At 40.9% G+C, this 27241-nt stretch overlaps 1 protein-coding gene across 1 annotated transcript in view; it reads left to right on the forward strand.

The window, feature by feature from the left end:
• The window catches only part of NELL1 (neural EGFL like 1), a 759185-nt gene that overhangs the window by 727697 nt on the left and 4247 nt on the right, over positions 1-27241 (forward strand). The window contains exons 18-19 of the mRNA XM_015417871.1: positions 19449-19625; positions 26186-26410. Of these exons, the coding sequence (XP_015273357.1) occupies positions 19449-19625; positions 26186-26410 (402 nt within the window). The remainder of the gene's footprint in view (positions 1-19448; positions 19626-26185; positions 26411-27241) is intronic.

Here is a 27241-nt window from a genome sequence, read left to right on the forward strand (position 1 = left end):
CTGCCCCCGGAGCGCTGATTTAGCGATCCACACTCCGGGGGCAACTTCGCTATTAGATATATAGATATTTCTCTGCAAAACTGAAGTTCCTTGAGTTTGTTGAACTCTATATTTTAACTGTGGTTAGTCCCAAACCATCCCCCCCATAATATAAACTACAAATATAAATGGTCTAATCCTGGAACCCAGGGGAAGAACATGAAATGGCTGAGCATTGCAAGCTTCCCCCCCCCCCGTCTACTTAGAGTGGGAGTGGCTCTCCAGGGTCTCAAGGTTTGGGTTTTTTTACAGCGTGGTTTGAGATAATAATTTTGGGTGTCAGCACTTGTTCTGCTATTATTCCATTGGAGCTCCACATTAGGAGAGGGGTTGTGTTTGTTAAAACTAGTATTTCTCTGCAAAACTGGAGCCCCTTGAGTTTGCAGAACTCTATTTTTAACCCTGGCTGGTCCCAAACCTCCCCCACACACACACACACATACCCTTAAAATGTGCCTGCCTAAACTGGAAAGGCGGGGGATTGATGGGATTTTGCAAAGCCAGTTTTAAAGTACAAAAGAAGCACAAGGATCACAGAAAAAGGACCCTCCCCCAGCTCCTTCCTGTGACAAGGACTATAGAGGCTTGGAGTGGTGGCTGGGAAGTTTGGCAGCCCCGCCGTCTGCTTCTTGCTCTCAGAGGCAGCCCTGCCCTTGGCGCTTTATACTTCCACACAACTCAAGCTGAGAACGGCGAGGTTGGGCAAGGGAGAGAAGAGAGCCCCATTCCTGGGCCAAATTAAAGGCTTGGGCGGGCTGGTTCCAGCCTGCGGGCTACAGGTTTGACATCCTGATTTAAGCAGTGACTGACACTCTTCACGGTTTTAAAGACCCGAGTGTGCCGCATGACGGAGTGAGCTCCCGTCTCTAGTTCCAGCTCCTGCCAACCTAGCAGTTTGAAAGCAAGAAATTGCAAGTAGATAAATAGGTACCACTTCGGTGGGAAGGTAACAGCATTCCGTGCGCCTTGGTGTTTAGTCATGCCGGCCACATGACTATGGAAACGTCTTCGGACAGCTCTGGCTCTTCGGCTTTGAAACGGAGATGAGCACCGCAACCCTAGAGTCGGACTTGACTGGCTTTCGAGCAAGGGAACCTTTACCTTTGTATAACAAAACAGTTGTTTGACTGTAGCAAACTATCTATTGTTTATAATTATACAAAGTTACCTCCTTCCTGTTGCCTGACATATACAAATAAAGAATTTTACAGCTCCTCAGCATCCCAGGCTGGGTCAGCATATGTCTATACTCATTTAAACAACTGAGTGGGACAGACAGAAAAACTGTCACAGATTTAAAACCCCAGTTTCTGATGGGGGGGGACTTTTTGTTGAACATTCTAAGGAAAGTTGATAGAATTATTGGACTTGATACCTGTTTTCATTACCAATCCCATAAAAATGATGTAAAAGAAACTAACAAATCCAGAATCCTAGAAATGACTTTGGGCTCACTGAATTTACTTGCAGTACTTTAATTGTCTTACAGTGCTGTGTGTTCATAAAACAAGACAGCTCATCCTATAAGCTATAACATCCAGTTTTGGTGCCGTGTGCCCTGCATTAGACCGTGTGAAGAGAGCACCATTTTTTATTTTGGGGTATGTGAAAACGGATTATTTCAGCACTCCACCAGACATAATACAGTAGCTAATCCACTTTAAACATGCTGGTATTTGTTCCTATGAATGAGGACAAAATTTACTAAAACATTAAAATTCTAACAGCTTAATTAGTTGAGTGCATTCATTACCAAAGTTGCCTGAAGTAGATTTTCTTTGCTTTCTCAAAGTACATCCCTCAAGCCTTATAAGAATTATTACATAGTTGGCAGAGCTTTGTTGTGTTTAATCGTATTTTGTTGTTCTGTTTTCTCATGAATAAAGCAGCTTGACTGGAGTAATAGAATGGAAACTAGATTTCTCATGTTCCATGTTTGTAAGGGGTTGGGGAGCAATGTTCCCTCTAAGCTGTGGAGTCTTGTGAGCAAAAATTCTACTTTGTGAGCTGTTGGCATTACAGTTGTGAGCGAGCGACTTGGCTACGGCATAAATTGGTTTGCTCTGGAGCCATCCCTTCCTGAATGAAGGTGAAAATGTGTGAGCTGGAGACTAAAAAACTATGAGCTATCTCACACTAACTCAGCTTAGAGGGAACACTGTTGGGGAGTACAGAGATTTCCATGATGGAGGATAAGGATGTTCCTAAAGCAGATAAAAGTAATGCATATGAATTGATTTAATCTAGAAAATGTATATGCTGCCTCTCCAGAGACCTGGTTTGAGCTGGCTTACAGCTAAGATAGTACAGAACCATTAAAGCACACCCATTAAAAACAAAGCAATTAAAAGCCATCCATAAAGAAGAGGCCAACACTATAAAACACAACCATTAAAAATAGACCAGTGTCATTTAAACAGTCAGGGCATAGCAGTAGCATAAAATACACACTGAGCAGCCTAAAAAGATGTAAATAGAATGATCCTTGGGCCAGATGCAAACCATAAGACATTTCAAAGGTAAAACCTCTTAATTAAAAGTCTGTGTAAAAAGGAATGTTTTAGCCTGGCACTTAAAAGAAAGTAAGGTAGGTGCCAGGTGAGTCTCACAGAAGTGGCGTTCACAGAAAAAGTCCTGTCTCTGGTCAAAAGCCCCTTACCTCTGAAGATGGGCCTTCAGAAGAGGAAAACTGGAGGGCTGGACATTATTGACAGAGGCAGTCCTTCAAAGGCATAGTTCTAAAAGACCGATGGAGCATTTGGTATCATAGAAAAACTGGGTCTCATTTCTGACATTGCCAAATGGAAACTGATGTTAATAATAGGGCACATGGGGGGCGGCAGCTGTTTGTCTTGTTTTACTGATTTATTGTTCTCACACTATGAATCTATAGTTTGAACACTCTCATTTTGAAATAGGGTATAACATCTTTTCTTTTAATTTTTATTTGTCTCATGGAGGGAGGCCATTTTCTCTGTTCTTGTTTTTTGCTGGTCCCCAAATACTAGAACTTGGTGGTTTGTAATCACACACCAATCCTTATTATCAACTACAAAGAAAAGGTTTCTCAAATTCATTTTTAAAGCTGTTGAAAAGTCCTTGTTATGCTATTTTGTTGTATGCTTTCAATTTATGTAAAGCTTTGATGATTCAAAAGTGCTAAATGTCATGAGTTCATCGAGCCAAAATGACAGCCTCTTGTACTTTACTTCTCCTGGATCAATTAATTAAATTATGTGAAAAGAAGGGGGAAAGTGTTATCTAATCATGATATTTGGTAGTCGTCTTGATGATTGTTTTCAGTCTTATTTCTCCAGCTGAAAAGAAAATAGATTCCCTACTTGTTCATTCTGTGCACATAGTGAAAAGATTATTTAGAAATTGCTGCTGAGGTTATTTTAGAGATGGATATTTGACACTCCAAAGCAGCAAGAGACTTGGTGTAGTTTAAAAGGCTACATACGTGTGACACTGAAATATTGGGGTCAAATTGCTCTCTGTGGAGTGGGAAAAGAACAGGTCTGTATACATAACATAAAAAAGCCCTATGAGAATGAGAACTATGTAATTGTGTAGCTGTAGAATACTGCGACAGAAAGCTCAAATTCTAATTAAGCCCAGATACTAGATGTACTGACTTCATTACTAATTTGCATAATATATTTAATTTGTCTAATTCCATCTGAATGTTGGGTTTTTGGAACATTTTATTTTAAAAAAAACAAAATATGTAGAGGGTGGTGGCAAGAAGAAACAAATAAGTGCTCAACAAGTTTGTTTTGGCTGTGAGACAGAGGGTCGTGTCAGGAGAGGTAGTTTCCAGAATATATAGATGTCTTTCTCAGATCACTGAGTACCTCTGCCAGTTTTCTGTAGTTGTTGAATCTGTAGCAGAAACTGACTGTACATTTTTTAATCCCCTGAAACCAGGGTAGTTTTATTGGTTTTTTGTTACAGCTACACAACTACGTAAGAAAGAGGGAAGGAAGAGAAACTGGGAAGGGGAAAAAAATAAAAAACCCCAAGAGACAGGACAGTAACTGAAAACCCACACTATAACTAAAAACCCAAGAAAGGAAGGTCAAATACAGTTAGTATTCAGTTAGTCATAAAAAACACATAGCTTTTCATTTAAAACAATGAATTTAGGAGTTAGTAAGTCCAATTTTAGTAATAGACTGCTAGCTTCTCAGTGTGTACAAAGTCTCATATCTTCTTTAGTCATACTCTTTGAGACTTTGAGAGCTACTTGTGAACTCTTAGTTGTAGATCATATGTTTCTCTGGCCACGGCTCCTTCTGCTCCTGTTGGATCTTCGTCCTCTTCTTCTAGACTCGCTGCTGCGCCCTCTTCTGGTTGCCCGTCTTCTTTCATTCCGAAGAATTGCTTCAACCATTTTTCTGCTTTAAAAACCGAATCAATCTTTTCTCTTTTCTCTTTATATTTAAACAGCACCCCTTCGGGGTAGAGCCAGGTGTAAGAAATTTGGTTTATTTGGAGCATTGAAATAAGTTCTTTGTAGGCTTTTCTCTTCTGTCGAACCTCAAACGGAGTGTCCTTTAGGACCCTGATGTTTGCTTCTCCCAGCTGCAAGGGTTTAGTTGCTGTCGCTTTAAGGATGTCGTCTCGTGTTTGTCTCCGGAGAAACTTGACTACCATCTCGCCCGGCAAGTTATTTTGCTTTGTATACTTGGAGTAGGCGCGGTAAACCGCCTCTATCTACGATTTTTTCAGCAGCTCAGCAATCTGCTGTTGCTGTTTCGCCATACTAAGGTTTGAAGCAGCCATTAATTGGTTAAGACCATCGAGCCGTTCGTTTATGGGGTGGAGCAACTCAGTCAATGTGGAGAATACATCCCCTTCGTCAACTGGCGGACTCTGACCACCCCGGGTAACTTTCGATCCTCTTCCTCGAGCCCCGGCCATTTTCTCGCTTTGTTTACACTAAAGAGAACCTTTTTCGCTCTCCTTTTATCAAGTGCAAACTTTTTCGCTTGTACGGTTAAGTCTCTGACACACTCGAGCGCTTTGCTTTTCACCTCCCCCCCTTCTTTCAGAGAGGCAATGCGGTTTGTTTACGTCTGGGATTTCTCCGGACGCCGCTTAGGTAAGGGGGGGGGAACTCACTTTTAATGCTTAATCGCTCGGTTCTTCCTCCAATTCATTGGCGATCTGGACACAGATCTCTGTTAACTTCGATTCATTCGCTGACCTTCTTGCTTGTCCCGGCTGGCATCAGCTATGCTCGGTAAAAACCGAGCCTCATAGGGGGGGGACCGATTGGGGCAAAAAGGAGTGCCTCAATTCTCCGGCATTACGCCATCGAAGAGGTCGCCCCCTAACGCGCCCCCGGCTCGGAGCCTCTCACTGAGACTCACCTGGGGGTGTCACTTGAGGTGGCACCCCTCCCAACACCCCTAGAGCGCGGAATGCCTCCCCAGCATCAGGGGAGAGCCTCCGCCATCGCCGAGCCACAGACCGGAAGTCAGAAACTGACTGTACATTTTCAGGCTTCCACAACCATGAAGCCTAAGCAATATTAAAAACAATGCAAGTTGACATGCTGTTTGAATTGCTATCCAATTGAGTATATGAAATCAATTTGCTAATCCATTGTACTTATCTGTATATTACAAAGGCCTTCATGATAATTCAGATATAGATTTAGATATTGCTTGTATGACTCTTGACTTTTCTAGGTACTTAAATCTGGGTGTGGTAGGGTGGCTGACTTGAATCTAATAGATAACTAATGTCTCCTTGAAACTTGATGTGGGGCATACACTTCTAAGGAAGCCTACCCTGGCCCAAAGAGATCTCAGTAACTACCATCCAGTTACAAATCTTCTATTCTTTTTTTTAAAGAGTTTTATTTAAGTTTTATGATACAACATAAGATGTACATCTTTTACATTTGTATTTTATACATCCTGACGAGTCTATTACAAAGATTTGTCTTTTACCCATTTATAGAAATCTGCCCATCTTTCTTCAAATACCATATCATCTTTCCTTTGCAAAATTACAATTAGTTTATCCATTTCTGCAACCTCCATAAGTTTTTCTATTAATTCCTTGCTTTTAGGAATCTTTTCTTGTTTCCAGGTCTTAGCAATTAAGATTCTAGCCGCTATGAGCATATATGTTATCATGTATACATTTTTCCCTTTATATTCATTTGGGATTATATTTAACAAGTATGTCTCCGGGCATAATTTTAGGTCTATGTGCAGCACTTCGCCGATTAAAGGCACTAGGCAAGGGTGCCCACTATCGCCATTATTATTCATTTTTATATTAGAGTCCCTAAATGATAACATAAGACAAAATCAATCAATCAAAGGCTTGAAAATTAGAGATGAAGAATACAAGCTTCAAGCCTTTGCTGACGACCTTGCTTTTATCTTAGAAAACCCGATTACTACAGCCGCAAATTTGCTGCAAGAAATAGAAGCATATGGAGAGGTGGCCGGTCTCAAAATAAATTACAAAAAAATGAAAACGTTGACTAAGAACTGCCCGAAAAATGTAGAAATAGAGCTTCAAGAACTAACGAAGGTGCAAATAGTAAACAAGGTGAAATATTTAGGAATAACGCTTACAAACAGAAACAGCATGCTGATAGAGAACAATTACATCAAATTAAGGGAGGAAATTAGGAAAGATCTTTCAAAATGGAAAGACTTACAGTTATCCCTTATGGGAAGAATAGCAACGATCAAGATGAATATTCTCTCTCGTTTCTTATTCCTAGCACAAAACATACCAGTTCTTAAAAAGAAGCTATTTTTTTCGGATTTAGACAAAATAATAAGACAAGATAATAAGAGCACGAATTAAACTAAAGACGCTACAGGATAAAAAAGAGAGGGGTGGCATGGGACTCCCAAACTGGCAAATATACTTCCAAGCAGCAGCCATGGTATGGATTAAGGATTGGATACAGCTTTCAAATTGGAGAACACTCTATCTGGAAGGCCACGACCTGTACATGGGGTGGCATGCGTACCTGTGGTGCGGAAAAGATAAAGTCCACTCCAACTTCCATAATCACACCATCAGAGTGGCTCTAATTAAAGTATGGGAGGAAATGAAATATAGATATTATCTAAAAACTCCAAGATGGGTGTCCCCCCTTGAGGCATTCATAAACACCAAATTAATGACGAAAGAAAAGGCTGTATCTTATGATATATTATTGGAGGAAAACAACTAAATAAAACCTCTAGAAAGATTATCAGAAACAAATATCCATCTTACATGGTGGGAGAAGGCCCAAGTACAAGATAGGTATAATAAGGATAAAAACAGTGAATTTCTAAACAACAAAACAGATCTGGATAAAATATGGCTATCTTCCAATGATAAACTCATTCAAAAAATCTACAATTTCCTTTTGGATGACTTCCAACATGATGAAAATATAAAAAATACCATGATCCTTTGGATGAAGGATCTGGGAAAGACTCTCCAAACGGAAGAATGGCAAAAGATTTGGAAGTCGATGAAATTAATGAGGGCAGTAACATTTAAGGAAAATATTTTCAAGATGTTCCATAGATGGTACTGGACCCCAGAAAAGTTAGCAAAAGCATACAAAACAATGAATAAAAACTGTTGGAGATGCAAAACTAACGTAGGGACATTTATTCACATGTGGTGGAACTGCGAAAAGGTATTCAGTTTTTGGAAAAAGGTTAAAAACAAATCTTCTATTCTTGAGCAAGAATGGCTGGTGGCTGGACAACTTTCCTGGATGTAGCAAGTTATTTAGATCCTTTCCAATCCGGTTTTAGGTCCAGTTGTGGGACTGAAACAGACTTGGTTGCCATTGTGGATGATTCATGCTGGGAGATGGACAGGGAGAGTGTTATTCTGTTGATTCTCCAAGAACCTCTCAGGGGTTTTCAGTACCATCAGTCATGGTATCCTTTTGGACTGCCTTTCCAAGCTGGGATCAGGAGGCACCATTTTGCAGTGGTTCATGTCCCACCTGGAGGGTAGGTTCCAGAAGGTAGTGCTGATGGGATATAGTGCTCATCCTCTTAGCCTTTGACCAGCAGGTATTGCAGGAATCCATGTTGTGACCTATTAGGGGTTGCCAACCTCCAAGTGATGTCTGGAGATCTCCCACTATTACAGTTGATCTCCAGACAACCAAGATCAATTCCCCTGGAGAAAATGGCTGCTTTGGAGGGGGGACTCTGTGGCATTATACCCTGCTGAGTTCTCTTCCATCCCCAAATCCCACCCTCCCTAGGCTCCACCCCCAAAATGTCCAGGTATTCCCCAACTCACAGCTGGCAATCCTATCCCCTGTGCTCTTTAACAACTACAAGAAACTGTTGGATTAGGAGAGTTGGACTGGATTGTCGCCGATATGTGATGACCCTCAGCTCTATCTTGCACTTCCAGCTGATCCCAGGGAAGCATAGATACCATGAATCAGTGCCTGGAGACAATTTAGGTGTGGATGTGGGCTAATAAACTGAAGCTTAATCCCAACAACACGGAAGTGTTACTGATGAGTAGAAGGTCTGACCCAGGATTTAAGGTATCACCCATTCTGCATGGAGTTTCTACTCCCCTGGAAGGAACAGGACTGTAGCTCGGGAGTCCTTTTGGACCCAGGCATACTGCTGGATAAACCAGTGGCAGCTGTAGCCAGAAGTGCTTTTTACCAGCTTCAACTGGTTAGCCAGATCTAGCCTTTCCTGAGCTGATCTAACCACTGTGGTGCATGCCCTGGTTATATCTAGGTTAGGTTACTGCAGTATGCTTTGTGTGGGTCTGTCCTTGAAAAGTGTTCAGAAGCTTCAATTGTTGCAGAATGTTACAGCCAAGATGTCAATTTGAGTGGGTTGTAGGGGCCATATTGTTCCAGTCTTGGCCTATCTACACTGGCTCCCAATTTGCTTCAATTCAAGAACCTGTTGATTTTTAAAGCCATATACAGTTTGGGACTGCCTATTCCCTTATGAACCTACCCCAAAACTATGGTCATCTCCAGAGGCTCTGCTTTGGGTTCCCCTGCCTTCTGACATTAGGTAGGTGACAACCTAGGAGAGGGCCTTCTCAGTTGTGGCACCAACTCTCTCCCCTGGGAGGTGCATGTATCCCCTTCTGTTGCCATTTTCCATCAATGGATGAAGACTTTCTTGTTTCGTCTGGCATTCCCTCAGTGGTTCCTCCTTCCTGCCCAGTGTTCTGTTATTTTTATGTGTTTATATGTATTTTAGCTCTGGTATTATTTTAATGATGTGTTTCTTGTTGGGTTTAATAGATTTTATTAAATTTAGATTTTATAATGTGATTTTATTACGCATGTTTTACCTTGTTAGCTGTATTGGTAGCCCGTATGATAAACTTTTTATGAGCTTAACCCTAAACACTTTGGTTTACATGCAAGCCATTGTCCATATCTCTGACATTGCAGGCTGGGTTTGGGTTCAGGATAGAGCAATTGTGTGATTACTTTACCACACATTGGGTAGCATGATGTTACAGTGTGACAATTTTACTATATCTCACTTATTTTCACAGTAGAAATCTACAGCTTCCAGTTCTTCAGGTGTAGACACTACTTGTGTCCAGTGTTCCTTCTAAGCTGAGTTAGTGTGAGCTAGCTCACAGTTTTTTAGCCTCCGGCTCACACATTTTTGTCTTAGCTCAGGAAGGAGGGCTCCAGAGAAAACTGATTTATGTGGTAGCCAAATCGCTCGCTCACAGTTTTAATGCCAGTAGCTCACAAAGTAGAATTTTTGCTCACAAGACTCCACAGCTTAGAGGGTACAATCCTTGTGTCTCAGCAACACAGTGATATAAAGCAAATACTGTACCTGGTATTCTGTGGGTCTGCAGCCTTTACTGTAGTTCTCTGCCACCTGATGCTCAAAGAAAGCCAGTGTGGTGTAATGGCTAATAGTGACAGACTGGAGAACTGGGTTTTATTCCCCACTCCTCCACATGAAGCCTACTGGGGCCTGTCACAGTTCTCTCAGAACTCTCTCAGCCCCACCTCACTCACAAGGTGACTATTGTGGGGAGGGGAAGGGAATGTGTTCGTAAGCCACTCTACCTTAAGGTAGAGAACAGCAGGGTATAAAACACTTCTCTTCTTCAAAGCAGGACTTGGAGGGAGAGAAAGCACTTGGAAGAGCATGAAGGGAGTAGAAAAGAACATAGCTGGCTTTACTGTAGTTCAGGGGGTCCCTAACCTGGACATCTTTGGAAATGGCTGCTGCTATGTAGAGTCAACCACATAGAGGAAGCCTAAATGCAGGGGAGGAAATAGGTAATTTTATTAATTTACTAGCAGTTCTAAACTGTGGTTTTAAATTCTGTTTTTATGGTGTTTATGTATTTTGTTTTATGTATTTTATCTATATTGTAAATCACCTTGGCCCTGGCCTGGATAGCCCAGGCTAGCCTGCTCATCGGGTTTTGGAAGCTAAGTAGGGTTAGCCCTGGCTAATATTTGGATGGGAAACCTCCAAGGAATACCAGGGTTGTGATGCAGAGGCAAGCAGTGGCAAACCACCTCCCAACCAGTGTTCCCTCTAAGTTGAGTTAGTGTGAGCTAGCTCACAGTTATTTAGCCTCCAGCTCACACATTTTTGTCTTAGCTCAGGAAGGATGGCTCCAAAGCAAACTAATTTATGCAGTAGCCAGATCACTCGCTCACAACTTTAATGCCAGGAGCTCACAAAGTAGAATTTTTGCTCACAAGACCCCACAGCTTAGAGGGAGCATTGCTCTCAACGTCTCTTGCCATGAAAACCATGCAGGTTCGCCATAAGTTAGCTGTGACTTGACAGCAAAACAAATCAAACAAACAAAAAAGCCACTTTGAGCTCCATATGTAAGCAAGGCAGCTAATAAATGTTTTAAATAAATAAATAAAATAATTGTAAAAATACACGGGGAAAGAGGAATGAGAGAAGATAAAATGAACACTGTGGTGGCAGCTGGTTCTGAAATAAAATTATTTGAATCTACACAAACAATTGGATATTCACTGGCCAGTCAGCAGCCTTGCAGGGCATAAGTCCCACCTACTTTCTAAAAAACACTTGATGGGCACCCAGAAAGGTATCAGCAGCTGTCATGGTGCCCATGTTGGGGACCACAGCTGTAGTTGTACATTTCTTGGCTCTATACGGCATTTAAACACCTGTGAGCGAATATCTAGAAGACCTACAGATACAAATGGGAAAAAAGAGGGTTAACTCTGCAAAATGGAGCAGAAATGCAAATGGCAGAAATGCAAAGTTTATGGCAGTAATCCCTCACCCTCTTATCTCAGCCTGCTTTTAAAGTTTTGTAAACCACCTCTGAATATGAATTGGGAATATTGGGTTGGATCCATTCCTTTCACTAGCTGAGCAAGTTCACAGAACAGAACTTTGCCTCCAGTGCAGTTGCCTGTTTGGGAGGGCCATGAAACCCTCACGTTGCAACATAGGAAGCTGCAACAAGAATGAAGACTTTCTCTTTCCTCTTACATTCTCATAACAGCTTTTCATTTGTGGTAGGATGGTTCCCATTTTCAGACTGCATAACTCTCAAGAGCCTCCCACAGAAAAGAACTCTGAATGCTTAGCCCAAGTTCCAGCTCCTCTTCTTACATAGACTTCTATGGTCTACCACCTACTTCCTTTACTTCCTATCATTTCTTATTGTAGAAAGTAAAAGATGACAAAATAGAAGTAAACCACTGCCACAACAGAGCTTTGGATAAAGAAATAGATCCGTTGCTACCTACTGGGGCCCCACCTTACAATAAGAGTGAAGGAATCCCTGATAACCCTATTCTTAAATACAGCTGGATGTTTTTGCTTGAATTAATCATCAGCAAATGAATAACACATCCTCTGCATATAAAAGTACTCAAATTGTTTATTCACCTATAATAATAGGTAGAGTTTTCAGCACAATAATACCTGTAATTATTATGCCCACAATTTGAATAAACTCATTTTCCTTTTTTCATGAAACTGACAAAGTGGGGGTTTTAGCATTTGAAAATAATGTTGATGCCTTAGATATTTGAAGGGTTTTAATTTAAACTGCAACCATTCAAATATGCAGCACCTAGGGTTGCTGGTTGTGGAGATTGGGGGGGGAAGCAGGTACTTAATGGGGAGAGAGCTTTGTCGCAGCACAATGATATCACACTATGGACTTTCTGGGCAAGTGTTAGAGTGTTGCCCCAGTGTGATACCAGCGCTTCCAGGTTGTGCTGGAAGTTACATCATCATGCAGTGACCAAAAGCACTCTAACCCCCTCCCCCTCTGTTTTGTAAGCATCAGAGGGCATTGGCAACAATTACCAGGAGGTTGCCCGCCATTAGCAGGCTCTTGGCAAGCCTAACAGAATCCCTACAAGAAGTAAATATTTAGTGCTGTGTTAGAAATCTTTATGCCAGAGACAGGTTAAAAATGTGCTCTTTTTAATAAATCAGAGGGCACATCTCACTGAAAGTTAAGAACTTTTGTACCCCCTTTATTTCTTTGGGAGAGTTATGATGTGATATTGTGCCCAGGGATTTTAACTAGGGTTATATATTTTCTCCAAAAGTTTTCACCTGATAAATTAGGATGTATAATACTATAACTAGATATAAATGTGGGTGAATAAATGGTAATTTTCCCCATTAACTTGCCATATTAAATTTTGTTGACAGTCCTTGTTATGTAATGTTAGCATGCTCCTGTTAAATTAATGTGGCCACCTGTTCAGCTTGTATTTATATAAAAAAAATCTCTACAACTGCACAATTACTCAAAATGTTAGAAAGAAAACTGTTGACAGGTGATAGTCATTTCTTTACTCAATGTGCCTCCAAGAAGTTTTTTTCCTCTTTTCTTACATCCAAACACAAAACCTCCAAACCCACAAGACAAAGGAGGAGACATGATTTTTCTTGTCCCTTGTACAGCCCCTGTTCCACTCATAGGGATGATTGCCAAAGAACTCTCACTCCCCCCCTTTCCATTTTAATGATGTTTAATGCTGTGGCAGAATTTACTTTCAGATGAGAATAGGCCATTTTTGTGATTCAGTTTAAACTTAAGAACATAACATAAGACCATAAGATGTTGGGTCAGGCCAAAGGCCCATCCAGTCCAACACTCTGTATCACACAGTGGCCAGAAATACCAGGTGCCATCAGGAGGTCCACCAGTGGGGCCAGGACATTAGAAGCCCTCCCACTGCTGACCCCCCCCAAGCACCAAGAAGACAGAGCATCACTTGCCCCAGAGCCCCTATCTATACCATGTGGCTAATAGCCACTGATGGACCTCTGCTCCATATGCTTATCTAATTCTCTTTTGAAGCCGTCCATGTTTGTAGCCGCCACCACCTCCTGTGGCAGTGAATTCCAAGTGTTAATCACTCTTTGGGTGAGGAAGTACTTCCTTTTATCCATTCTAACCCGACCGCTCTGCAATTTCATTGAGTGCCCACGAGTTCTTGTATTGTGAGAAAGGATGAAAAGTACTTCTTTCTCTGCCTGCTCTATCCCATGCATAATCTTATAAACCTCAATCATGTCTCCCCTCATTCGTCGTTTCTCCAAGGTAAAGAGCCCTAAGCGCTTTAACCTTTCCTCATAGGGAAAGTGTTCCAACCCTTTTATCATTTGAGTTGCCCTTTTCTGCACTTTTTCTAAAGCTATAATATCCTTTTTAAGGTGTGGTGACCAGAACTGCACACAGTATTCCAAATGAGGTCGCACCATTGATTTATATATGGGCATTATGATATTGGCTGATCTGTTTTCAATACCCTTCCTAATAATCCCCAGCATAGCATTGGCCTTCTTTATTGCAGTCACACACTGTCTCGACATTTTCAGTGAGTTATCCACTACAACTCCAAGATCTCTCTCTTGATCAGTCTCTGCCAGTTCAGACCCCATCAACGTGTATTTATAGTTAGGATTTTTGGCTCCAATGTGCATACCCTTCCTAATAATCCCCAGCATAGCATTGGCCTTCTTTATTGCAGTCACACACTGTCTCGACAATTTCAGTGAGTTATCTACTGCGACTCCAAGATCTCTCTCTTGATCAGTCTCTGCCAGTTCAGACCCCATCAATGTGTATTTATATTTAGGATTTTTGGCTCCAATGTGCATCACCTTGCACTTGGCCACATTGAACCCCATTTGCCATGTTGACGCCCACTTGCCCATCCTTGACAGACAGATTCCTTTGGAATGCCTCACAATCCTCACTGGTTTTCACCACCCTGAACAACTTCGTATCATCCACAAATTTAGCCACTTCACTGCTTACTCCCAATTCAAAATCATTAATGAACAAGTTAAAAAGCAGTGGACCAAGTACTGATCCCTGCGGTACCCCACTGCTTACCACCCTCCACTGAGAAAATTGCCCATTTATATTCACTCTCTGATTTCTATTAATTAGCCAGTTTTTGATCCCTAAAAGGACTTGTCCTTTTATCCCATGATTTTTGAGCTTACTTTAGGAGCCTTTAATGAGGCACTTTATCAAAAGCTTTCTGGAAGTCAAGGTAAACAATGTCTATTGGATCCCCCTTGTCCACATGTTTGTTCACCCCCTCAAAGAACACTAACAGGTTAGTGAGACAAGATCTTCCCTTACAGAACCCATGCTGAGTCTGCCTCAATTTAAATGCAACCCAAATTTTAGCCCTTAGGAGGATTACATTTATTATAGCACAGGGGCTTTGAAACTCTGCCTGAAAACTTTTTAACTTCCAATGACTGATCCCCCCCATGAGGATACTGGCATTATGATAGTTTGCTCTGGTGATACGCTACTGATACTTGACGACCATAGGGAATGAGAGCTATCAGAGAGTGCCACGAGTTCCAAAGACTATTAGATGCTAATCTAAACCTTAACAACAATCTACCTTTTAAGAGCCTACTAGACTGCTCAGCCACCCAGACTCAGCAACTTTAATCATTCATTTTGCTAGGATACCAATGAACTCTTCCTGTCCCAAGCCCAGGAACTCCTGGTGTCTCTGGAGGAATGACACAGGTGGGATCTGATGTTAGACCAGGTCTGTGAGCCAACCAAGTGCCTATTCTGGTGCCTAGGTGTCGGTGGTGGTTCCTGCAGGCAGCCCACAGACTTGGGCAGTTGCACTTGGCTGGTGGTTTTTGCAGTGCCATCTTGAGTGTGGCCCCTGTGATTCACTCGTCAGATTTATGTCCATTTATTCTTTGTCAAAAGGAATGGCCTGTCTATCAAATGTAAAGGGTGGAAGATCATTCCTGACACATGATGATGTTCGAACTTTATCCAATATCAGCCATACCATCTCAGGTTCATACTCCTGCTCATCTTCTAATGTGATTTATGCCATCACAGATATAAGTCTGACATCAGAACTCACAACATGCAAAACCAGTGGGGGAACATTTTAACCTTCCAGGACATTCAGTTGCTAACCTAAAAGTAGCAGTTACCTTACAAAACAATTTCAAAGGGAGATTAGAAAGAGAGACTGCTAAATTGCAACTGATAATGAAGCTCAAAACAATGCATACACCTGGATTGAATTGAGACCTGGGTTTCCTGTCTCATTACCAATGCTGATTTCTCCATGCCTACTACCTCTCTGCAAAGCACACCTAATCCAATCACACCTGGTATTGTCATTTGCCTGCTAATATCATTTGGCATCTGAAATCACTCCACTTTCCAATTTTTAGAACAGATGGACTCACATTCCAACTTTATTTATTTATTTATTTATTTATTTAATTATTTAATGTTTAATTATACCCTGCCCTCCCTGCCGAGGCAGGCTCAGGTCGTCTTACACAAAAATAATTAAACAGATAAAACAGGAAGTTGAATAAAATCACAATAAATGGAAGTTAAAAGCATTACATAAAGTGCTAGTATGAATCGTGTGATGATGGCAGGCGTTGGCAGCATCTGGTGGAGCATAGTCATCTAACAGCACAGTCTGGGACATATTGGTGGAAATACTGGCTGTTGATGATGATGTTAATATTGGGGCCAGGGCCTCAGTATATAAAGTGTGGCTCCCAAATTGAAGGCCTGGTGGAAGAGCTCCATTTTACAGGCCCTGCAGAACTGTAAAAGGTCCCGAAGGGCTCTGATGTCTTCTGGAAGCTCATTCCACCAATATGGAGCCACCACTGAGAAAGCCCTGGCCCTTGTCACAGCCAGCCTGGCTTCCCTGGGGCCCAGAAGTGCCAAGCGATTTTGGGACCCTGATCATAGTGCTCTCTGGGGAACATGTGGGGAAAGGCAGTCCCTTAGGTATGTAGGCCCCTGACCATAAAGGGCTTTAAAGGTGAGAACCAGCACCTTGAACAGAATTCGGTATTGTACAGGCTGATTGTAGCACAGGCTGGATGTGATCCCGCATAGGGACGCCCAGCGGCAGCCTGGCTGCCGCATTCTGCACCAGCTACAGTTTCTGGATATCTGAAGAAGTGGGCAGTGACTCATGAAAGCTCTTACCCTACCACAAATTTTGGTAGTCTTTAAGGTGCTACTGGACTGTTACTCTTTTCTGCTGCTACAGACAGACTAACATGGCTACTCATCTTCATTTGTTTGCTGTTAAGATTGCATTGACTGAATCTCATCCAGAAAAATTATTTTAGGTAATTCTAGCCTAATGTAATATGGACCTCACACTTTTGGTTCTGATCTGAAAATCAGATGTGATGGTTTTGCTAATAATGTCTCTCTCGTCTGAGCCAATTTAGATCCCAAGTTTGTGAGTAGATTGTGTGCAGGGCATATCCGTGGTGACCTCTTGTCATTGTGGATAGTTTCAATTAAACTCCTACTGAGATTATTAATATACCCCTCTTACAAGACTTGTTTCCTTCACAGTAAGAAGTCATATCTAGATTACAAGGATATGGAATATTATTTATCTGTGCCCAGTCTTCCTTTTTGGAACAAGATTGTAGCACAGCAACTGCAGGCACTTCAGGATTAAACATCAACCTTGACTCATTTCAGTCTAGTTTGAGGCTGGTTTTTAAGTCTGAAACAGCACTAGTGGCCTTGGCTGATGATCTTTGCTTACAATTGAATAACAACATCATAGCTGATGTTGGGTCTCTCAGCAGCGTTTGATACAGTTGACAGTGATATTTTGGTGGACTGAATACAACCTGTGTTTCAGATGAATGAGACAACCCTTTGTCGATTTACTTCTTCTCCTCCTCCTGCTTTGCAGGCATAGGAGAGGCACAGTTAGCTTTTTTGGGACCTGTAGAGTACTCCTAGGATCCATTTTATCCCTAGCATTCTTTAATCTCAATGTAAGACTACTGGCTGAGATCATCAGGAGCTCTGGAGCAGATCGTTACCAATATCTCACTATCCAAGCCTCCAAAGGCAGCTGTGAAAGTCCCAGGCCAGTGTCTTGAGGCTGTAATCAAGAGGTTGAGGGCAAGCATACTGAAGCTGAGTCCAGACAAAATGGAGCTTGTGCTGGTGGGGAATCCGGAATGATTGGTTGCTATTGATTTAGTAGACTTAGATGGGGTTAAGCTTTCTGTAGCAGATCAAGTGGTACTCCTGGACCTGGCATTGTTAATGAATAAACATGTTGCTGCTGTTGCTAGGATCACCTTCTTTCAGTAGGTCTTCTTATTTAGGTTCTGCTGTTCTAGCTATACTGATCCATACTACTGTAACCTTATTTTGGACTACTATAACACACTGTATGTTGAGCTGCCAACTCTACACCTGAGAAGTTCCAACTTGTACAAAAAGCAGCAGCATGGCTCCTCTCTGGGTCCAGCAGCTCAGAACATATAAATCCAGGGCTGTGACAACTGCACTGGTTACCTAATTGCTTCCTGGCCCAATGCGAAGTGCTGCTTATTACCTTTAAAGCCTACCTCATGGGCTAGGACCCTCATATTTATCAAACCACATCTCCCTGTATAGGTATACTCCCCTGCATTTACTATGTTATTCAGACAGTCCCCTCCTTAAGGTACCCTGTATTTTAATCTGTTCTAACATTATTGATTGGACGATAGTAATTTCTGTCCTCTCACCCTGATCATTGCATCGTTAGCTGCCTTCAGTCTCAGGAGATAAGGTAGGATAGAAGTGTTTTAAATAAATAAAGGGAAACACTAGGTTCACAGGAGCATTTGGGATAAGAAAATGATGACCATCTTCTCTTTGAAAAAATATTTTTCTTTTGTAACATTATCATGTTTCTAAAGATAGGTATGATTCCCAAGAACACACTGCTGCCTTTGATAGGTAATTCACAAAAAATCTCTCTATAAAAATAATCAAAACAGCACAGAATAGAAGAGTGACAGCAGGATGTATTAGCACACATACCCCACTTCTTCAAACCTTTAGAAGTTCCAGGTGGAACCGTTTACTTGAATAGCTTCCATTTGGATGTGAGAGCACTGGAGACTTAATGCATTTTTGTAGAATTTGTTGTTGTTGTTTAAAATATGGACAGGTGACACACAGATGGAGTCACAGAGGCTGTGCCACATTAGGTGCCCAGAGAGAGAGGTGCCTGTCTGTCTGCTTCTTTCCTCCAGCTAGGCAGGAAGTTTACCTCTTCAAAGCCTGAAGGGCCCATGAGCAACACCATTTCCAGATGCTCCGAGTTCACTGAGAAGACATCTACAAGCATTAAGACACATTACCCTTCTTTTTCTGATGTAGGATAAAGTAAGCCACGCAAATCAGAGGCCAGGCCTGCAACACTATATGTTTTCAGTGCTCCACACTTTTTAGTAGTCCTTTGGAACAATAATGTTATCATACCTGAAGTCCATTTGAAGATGCACAGTGCATATATATGTAAGCCACTTCAGAACCTGAGTCAATGGGGATATATCTTCAGAAACAAGTACAGAAGACCAGCTTAAAAGTAACTAGTTAGGCCATGAAGCAGTTTGTCCAATAACCTTGTGGGTTTTGCTCTAAGCCCTAAAGCAGTGTAGTTCAAGACATTTCTTCTTTTAGACAGTTGTTGCTCATTAAGAAGAGCTCATCAGTCTGCTGATTATATAATTAATTAGACACTGCCCCCTGGTAAGGAAATCACTTATTAATGCAGGAAAGTAAAGAGAACCACGTAGAAACTATTATAGCTATTTGAGTAATAACATTGCTGTACACTCAGATAATGGATTGTTTTAAACAAATATTTCATTAATTGATGGTGTAGGAATGAATGGGATTTCTGATTTAGGGGGCTATCTAGTTTTAGAAGCAGTTGTATTCATGAACTGTGAAGTACTGTCATTAAGACTGTGAAACATACTTTACTAACTCATTGCTAGGCATGTCCCAATTTGCTGTAAACCATCCCCTATTTAGTTCTATTTGTTTAATACTAGTGATTATTTTTTCCTTGACAGGATGGCAAGATATTCTGTCGACGGACTGCTTGTGATTGTCAGAATCCTAGTGTTGATTTCTTCTGCTGCCCAGAATGTGACACCAGGGTCACCAGTCAATGCTTAGACCAGAATGGGCACAAGCTATACCGAAGTGGAGACAATTGGACATACAGCTGTCAGCAGTGCCGCTGTTTGGTATGGAAGGCAACATCAAAGAGATGCATGAGCAATAGAAGTGTGTCATGATAAAACACTACTCAGAAAATATAATTAATATTTTTTTTCCTACTTCACCCAGTATGCCACAGTAATTTAAAGAACATCTTGGCCATGGAGTACAAGAACAGCAGCACAAACCTTTGTGGTTGATACTGGTATTTCCTTGCAGATGGTTAGGATCCAGTTATTTATTGATTTAGAAAATCTGAATGCTGCCTTTCCAGAATTCACTCAAGGTAGCTCACAACTAGTTAGCATAGCAAAAATCCAATACGATAAGAAAAACCATTCACTATTTGAAATGAGCAGTGCTCATTTAGCATTAATACATAGTACTTAATTTTGGCTGAATAATTCCCTCGATTTCTAACAAATTGTACTAAAATAGACAAAGAAAAGACCTAAAACACTCTCAAAATTCTGACAGTAAAGAATATTTATATCCTCAAACTTAGGGTTTCTTGGGGGTTTCCCGGGGTACAGGAACAGGTAGAAAAGAGGACGTTGGCCCTTGAAAAGCTATTAGTCAGCAGCTGTTTTTCCCAGGAGAGATACCAACTAACAGCTGATGATTGGGTAGACCTGGCCTCCATCCATAGACCTTTAAAGTTTAAAAGGGAAAGGACCAAATTGGTCTTCGACTTACCATGGTTGCATTATCCCCACTGGAGGTTTCTCCCTAATGCCAGAATCGAAGGCAGCAGAGCCCACCTCCGCAGCTAGAAAATGGCAGATAGGCTGGCGGGCTCCTGAACTGCTGCACAGCGTGTCTGTGATAGCAGCCATTTCCTCTCCCCACCACTGGGGCACTTTTAATTTTTTTTTTTAACAAAAATGGCAATTCAATAATGTTATACTATAAAAATATAGTATGTGTATCAGGTTCCCTGAATTCCCAGCTTTCATCTCTTTTACAAAAGTAAGTCTCTATCTTTTTTCCTTAAGAAGATATATAAAAAAGGCATAAATGGGTCTAGAGACTTACTTTTTAAAGAATTGAAAGCTGGGGATTCAGCTTTCTGAAAATTCGACAACATAGTACACATATGACTACACTGTTATATCACCATAACATTACTCAATTGATGATTTACATTCTTAAAAAGCCCCCTGGTGTGTGGGGGGGATATGGCTCCTGTGGCAGCCAAGTCTGGTGGGAGTCCATTTTCTGGCTGTGGGTCAGGAGGTGGGAAGAAGGGTCCAGTGGAAGCAACATAAGGCAGTAAGTCCAGGGCTGGTTTCCTTTCTTTTTATCCCTCCCTCCCTACTCCTACTGCCTCTGGGGAGGAAACAAGATGGGAAATAACAAAAATTATGGTCCTCATTTTTCAGGACCCCCAAACTACCCCCACAATCACAAACTTGTAACAACTTGCTTGAAAGATCAGGATAATATAAACAGTGCCCTACCTGAAATATGGATCTGAAAATAATACCGAAATATTTAAAGTGTACATCCCTGCTGCCAATTATTAACAATATTTGTAAACACTAAAAAAATTGTTTTTCGTTACAAAAAAGGTTCACATTTTTGTTTATAGTAGAAATAAGAGAATATGCCATCAGCCCTCACGCTTTGTTCCCTGGCTTCTAGTACAGAAATATTAATTTATGCATTGCCATTTTTTTTAAAAAAAGCACTTGTGTTCTCGGACAATTTTTTTTAAAAAACTGCTTCCACTTTTGCAAGAAAACAAAACAATAACCAGCCCTACTTTTAATGCATTTTTTAAAAAAATTCTCAGCTATGCAGACTCTTGTGTAATATACATTAAAACACTTGTAATAGACTTATTCTAAGCTTCAAGAAGACTGTCCAGAGTACTGCTGGCTTTCATCTGGCAGCACCTTGTATGTTTTTGGAATTCTATGTATGAACCTGTTCAGACACTTAAGCAGCAGCAAAAATCCTCACTTGGTGGTGGTGAAAATGCAAATCTCACTGAGAGAGCTTTCTCGAGAACTGCCCTTGAGAGAACAGCTCTGAAAGAACTTGTAACTGACTCAAGGTCACACCAGCAGCTGCATGCAGAGGAGTGGGGAATCAAAACCTGGTTCTCCGAGATTAGAGTCCATGCTCCTAACCACTACACCAAACTGGCTCTCAGTAATGGCTAAAGAAGATGAAATAGTATGAATGTAATCTTTTTTCCATTAAAGTGGTAGCTTTTCAAATTTCAGTACAGAAGCCACAAAATAAAAACAGCCTATTAGACTAGTTTCTACATCATAAATATGACATTTTAAAAGGCACCCTCTTACTAATATCAGAGGAAGCTGAAGCCTTCCATCTCTATTTTGCTTGCTTGCCACTATAGCTTTATATTCTGAACATTTTGCAAAAGTAGAGGTTGGAAGGGTCATCATTGAAGGCCCTCAAGATTTATGCACACAAAGAATTGACCTTTTCACATTGTAGACTGCAGGCACCTTAAGACTATAAGAAAGGGTATACTTTTTTTTAAACCTCAGGACCAATTCTTTTGCATAACACAGTGTCCAGGAAAATCAGGCACTCCTGAAACAGACAGAAAATGCTTGTAGGGATGGTTAATGGATTGTACTGGAGAGAAGACAGCACAGCTTTATTGCTTAACAGATAATCATGACCTAATTTTGTGAACTACGTGCATTGTTGTGCCTTGGTCCCATGAGGGATCTTGCATATACCTGCCTGGAAACTTTTTTTTTTTGCTGCTGTGTTGACTTTGCTGGGGGGGGCATCTGTATTCAGAGTTCTCCCCCAATAATGATGAGGCTTTTCAGCAAGATGAACACAGCACAACACTCCCCCCTGCAGGGTCAGAACGTTTTAATTATTTACAGTTGTAAACAATGCTAAATAAAAAGTGAACAGGGATGTTCAGCTCCACAAATGTGCCTGGACCTTTGTTCCATCAAAGTTCAAATTTATATGAGGATCTTCAACATGAATCAGCTTAAAAACCCAATTAATGTTCATTTCAGTGCTATAATAAACTATTAGGGTCGTATCAGTGTTTAAACATCAGATCATGGCCCCTCAGTGTCTACCTACACAGCTAAATGTCATTAAAAGGGTTGGACTGTGAATCCCCTCATGCCTCCACCTCAGATCTCACCTCTGACATTAATCTGTTTTGTTGACTTAGGCAAGCCACTATCTCTCAGCCTCAGTCCTCTAGGTGTGCAGGATAAAGAGAATAAGATTGACCTGTTTTACAGGGCAGTTGTCAGGATTGCTAAAATAGCAAATATGAAGCATAAACGCTCTTTAAAACTTGTGTAAATAATCATTATTTTTAATTTTCTCATAAACTGGTTTTATTTTATTGTGTATACATGACTAGTTCCATGTGTCTAACAGGGCTCGGAATTTTGCTTTTCAGTAGTAGGAAGCAAATAGTTTCTGAATGCAGAGAATTTTCGAAGTGAAACTGTGATAAAACATTGATGTCTGCTCTTCAATTAAAAAAAACCAAAAGCTTTTCAGGGTTCTAGAGCCTTTGTTGTGCCTAAACTGGTTCTTTGAATCCTGACCATCATCTTGGACACATATTGCCTAAACCAAGTTCTCTGTCTTTTGCCTTATTAAGCACAACTGTTTAAGCTCAATGTCACCCCACACTCTGGACAGTGTGCTTTAATTGTATAAAGTTATAATAAGGCTCTTGCACATGCCAAAGGGTAAGGCCATGAATTATTTACCAATATACCCTTAAATGCAGTGAAGTTGTGATGGTTTCCAGACAAGTTAACTACTATGTCATTATCTCTAAATGTAAACTACTGAGTAGCATTTAACTTCAACACAGTAAATAGCCAGTGGCAGCAATGGCTTACTGATGTGATAATTTGACCCATGTGTTGTTGTTGTTTTTAAAAAATGAGTACTTCACAGCCTTGTAAATTGCTTAACTAAAGATGGAAATACCCACTTGCAAAATAGGGGCTATGCATTTTGAATGAAGTGGCCCAATCCACCAAATGAGACCTGCATGCAATAGCAGGCTTTTACACCTGGATGTTTGGCAGGATGTCTGCACCTCTCAGTCAGGGCAGGATACATGTGTACAGCTATTTATCTGATTTATACATTTTTTAATTTGTGCATTTATTTGATTGTTATCCCACTTCAAAAAACAACAGGGTCTCTCTCCCTCTCCTTCTACAGCAACCCCATGTTGTAAGTTAGCTTCAGAGTATCTGTCATGCTATTTGGGCTCAACTGGAATTTTAATCTGCCTCCCATCCTAATCCAGTGTTCTATCCACTGCACACCACGGACACTTGTAATAATTTCTTGCACCATATGATGCCCATCAGCACTCAGCTGTACACGGGGGGTATCTTTCCATTCTTGTGATGCAGACAGGACCGCACATCCCCTTTCCACTATTCATGTGCATGCAATTAGGGTTAACAAGCATGAAGCTTTATAGTATTATGTTATCAACACATTTTTATAAACTAAAGGTGCTTTCACATACAATATATAATGCACTTTCAATCTACTTTACAACTGGATTTTATGGTATGAAATGGCAAGATCCACTTGCAAACGGTCACTGAATTGGATTGAAACTACATTATTTAGCATGTGTGAAAGTGCCCTATTAAATGCCAAGTAATCCCTGTTACAATTTGTAGAATTTCAAAATTTGTTGCACAGATAGAAGTACCTATTCATTATGTGGCAAGTAAGACTAATGGTCTAGTTAATCTGTAAGAGGTTCTGTCCAAACATCATTGAATGAACTCCATTTCTGTCTGTGATGTTTGCTGCAGGCGTATTCCAGGAACCTCAGGGAATGGTCGGGATCACCCTTTAATTTATACCACTGAAATGGCACTTGAGACATTTTGAAATTCAAAAATAACAAAATATTTTATTCAGCATGTTGGGGACAGCTCAGGTGAAATCAGGGGCTAAAGTTTCTGAGGTAACTCAATACAGATAATTCTGAGGTAAAATCAGTACATTCAACAGACTTTAGTTCTTATGTTTCAGGCTAATGAGAGTTTCGTAAGCTATTCACAGTTACTTAAATCTTTGGGGTGAGAGGCTTTTGTTCCAGTGTTTTCCCAAACACTCCAGTACACTTTCTCTGAGTATTCTCTGACTCTTTTGGCTTCCAGAAGGCTGGTACACTTTTTCTAGTACTCAAACCCCTTCTCTTGAAATACCAGTACTCCTCTTGAGTTTTTAACAGACTCTTAAGGTCTCTAAAGGCAGTTTCTAACCACACCAGACTAGGGATCTTTGTACTGTTCATATCTATCACCCTGTTTAGACTGGGTAGCAAAATTTCTTCTCTCTATATAAGATCTATCCCCTTTCCTTGGCCTGAATGGGAGTCTCTGTCTAACTACCCACTTGTTCCACGCAGCTTTCCCCAGTTCTCCTGTCTGTGTTCAACTGCTATCAGTCAAGGCTGAATTCCAAAACTGCCAGTACTTGACTCTCCTCAGCTAGGGCTGAAATCAGACTCAGTTCTCCTCAGCATCCAGTACAGAAGTCTTTCTCTGCTCAACTGATGTTAATCAATCAGATTGCTTGGATCAGCCTGTAACTCAAGGTTTTATGCAAGGGTCATTTCGTAGAAAAAGAGGTGCAGGAGCTCATTAGCATAACTCATTAGCATAACTTATTTGCATATGCCACACACCCCTGACATCACCGGAAGAGTGTCAGAAGCCAACACCCACCGCTCAGGCTCCACTGGACTGTTTTGGATTGCTAGCTATTGAGGGGGGGGGGAAACGTGCAGATCTGTCCTCGCAGAGGAGGGAGAGCTTGTACCTGAATAAAACTTGGTCTTAAAGGTGCCACTGGACTGTTTTGTACCGGGGGGCTGGGGGGGCTCTGTAGGTTATCTGGCTGCTTCTTGCTCTGACTGAGGGCTGCTGGGAGCAGGGGGTGGGGCTTGTTGCATGTGCCCGCCCCCTGGGCTCTTTACTACGGGAGCTCTGCTCCTATGCGCTCCTGCAGGAAATGACCCCTGGTTTTGTTTCTGTGAAGAATTGACCCTTCACAGTCCTTCAGCTGTTTGTACAGCACTCCTAAGCTTTTAAAAAGTGCAGTTAATCACACATGCCAACAACTTAGCAGTTTAATACATTGAGTATTTGTATATACCAGTGTGTAATGTATAACAATTTATGACAAGCACTACAACAGCCTTTCTACGCATGAAATAATATTGACAGAGGGACCCAAAAGAACTGCTATTTGCAGATGTCCAGAGGTGATTATTGTGCAGGTAAATCCTAACCACTCCTTATGAAATGGCAGATTGCATGTTGCCTAAGCAAGTTCTAGAAGAATTATATAGGCCTTAAAGTATACATTGATACAAAAAGTAGCCACTATTGATTCCCCCCTACATAGCGGAGTAGTAATTTAATAATGGAGCTTCTTTCTTTTTTGTTTTTATAGGAAGGAGATTTAACAATGGAGCTTTCTTTCTGTTTTTAGCAATGATTTAACAAAGGAGCTTTCTATCTGTTGGATAGTTAACAATGGAGCTTTCTTTCTGTTATTTCTGTTTTTGTAGGAAGGAGAAGTAGATTGTTGGCCACTTGCTTGCCCAACACTAAACTGTGACTATACAGCAATATCAGAAGGAGAGTGTTGCCCCCGTTGCATCAGTGACCCTTGCTTGGCTGACAACATTACTTATGATATCAGAAAAACGTGTCTAGATGGCAATGGAATAACACACCTCAGTGGCTCTGTATGGACAATGGTTGGATCTCCTTGTACAACCTGCAAATGCAAGGTACTTGGTTTCAAAATCTGGGCCATAATTATAGCAGGTAAAAGGTATTTGGTGGTGAAAGGTCAAGGGAAATTCATGGAGAATTTGTATACAGATTTCAAAAAGTCCTATTCCAAGGAAGTTTGCCCTTAGCTTTTGCTGACAACAGTGAGCAGAATAGGAATGCAGTAACAAATTATGCAATTGGTGGTAATGTTAATTATGTGATTATTGTCCCAGGAGTCTGAAACAGAACTATGTAATAGCTTTCTGCTACTTTAAAATATTCATTCTTAAGACCCTGCAGGTATTCTTAGTATGCATTTAGGACAATGATGCTAATAACTGGTAAACATTTTAGACAGTTATAAATATGTATTTTCAAAAATAACCTGCCTCTTTAGAAAAGGCAGTTACAGTAATACAAATTGCACTATTCAATACATTTGTGTTAGACTCCCTTATGCTTCTTGGTACATTTGCTTTGCACTTATGAGGGGTTGGCAAAAATTGGAGATTGGGGGAGAAAAGTTCAATTTTCTCTCTGAATCTGGAAAACAGAAAAAAATATGAGGAGCAACAGTCTAATCACTTCCAGCCTAATGTGGTACATTTTAAGAAATAGCAAAATCAAATTTTCTGAGGTCTACTGTCATTAAATATGATGTAACAAATACAAATTTAAGATTAGATAAGGGAGAAAACAACTCTCTAGTTCTGTTTTTTGGATTAATTCAGCTTCTGTTGGAGTTGAGCTTTCAGGATCAGGGCCCAAGTATGACTGCCACTGCAATCTAGAATTAGACAGAAACCATTGGTAGCCCTGGGCCAGAACAGTGTTTTCAACTTGCG

This window comes from Gekko japonicus, unplaced genomic scaffold (assembly GCF_001447785.1).
Source record: "Gekko japonicus isolate JY-2015 unplaced genomic scaffold, Gekko_japonicus_V1.1 scaffold397, whole genome shotgun sequence".
In the NCBI taxonomy this organism is placed as follows: domain Eukaryota; kingdom Metazoa; phylum Chordata; class Lepidosauria; order Squamata; family Gekkonidae; genus Gekko; species Gekko japonicus.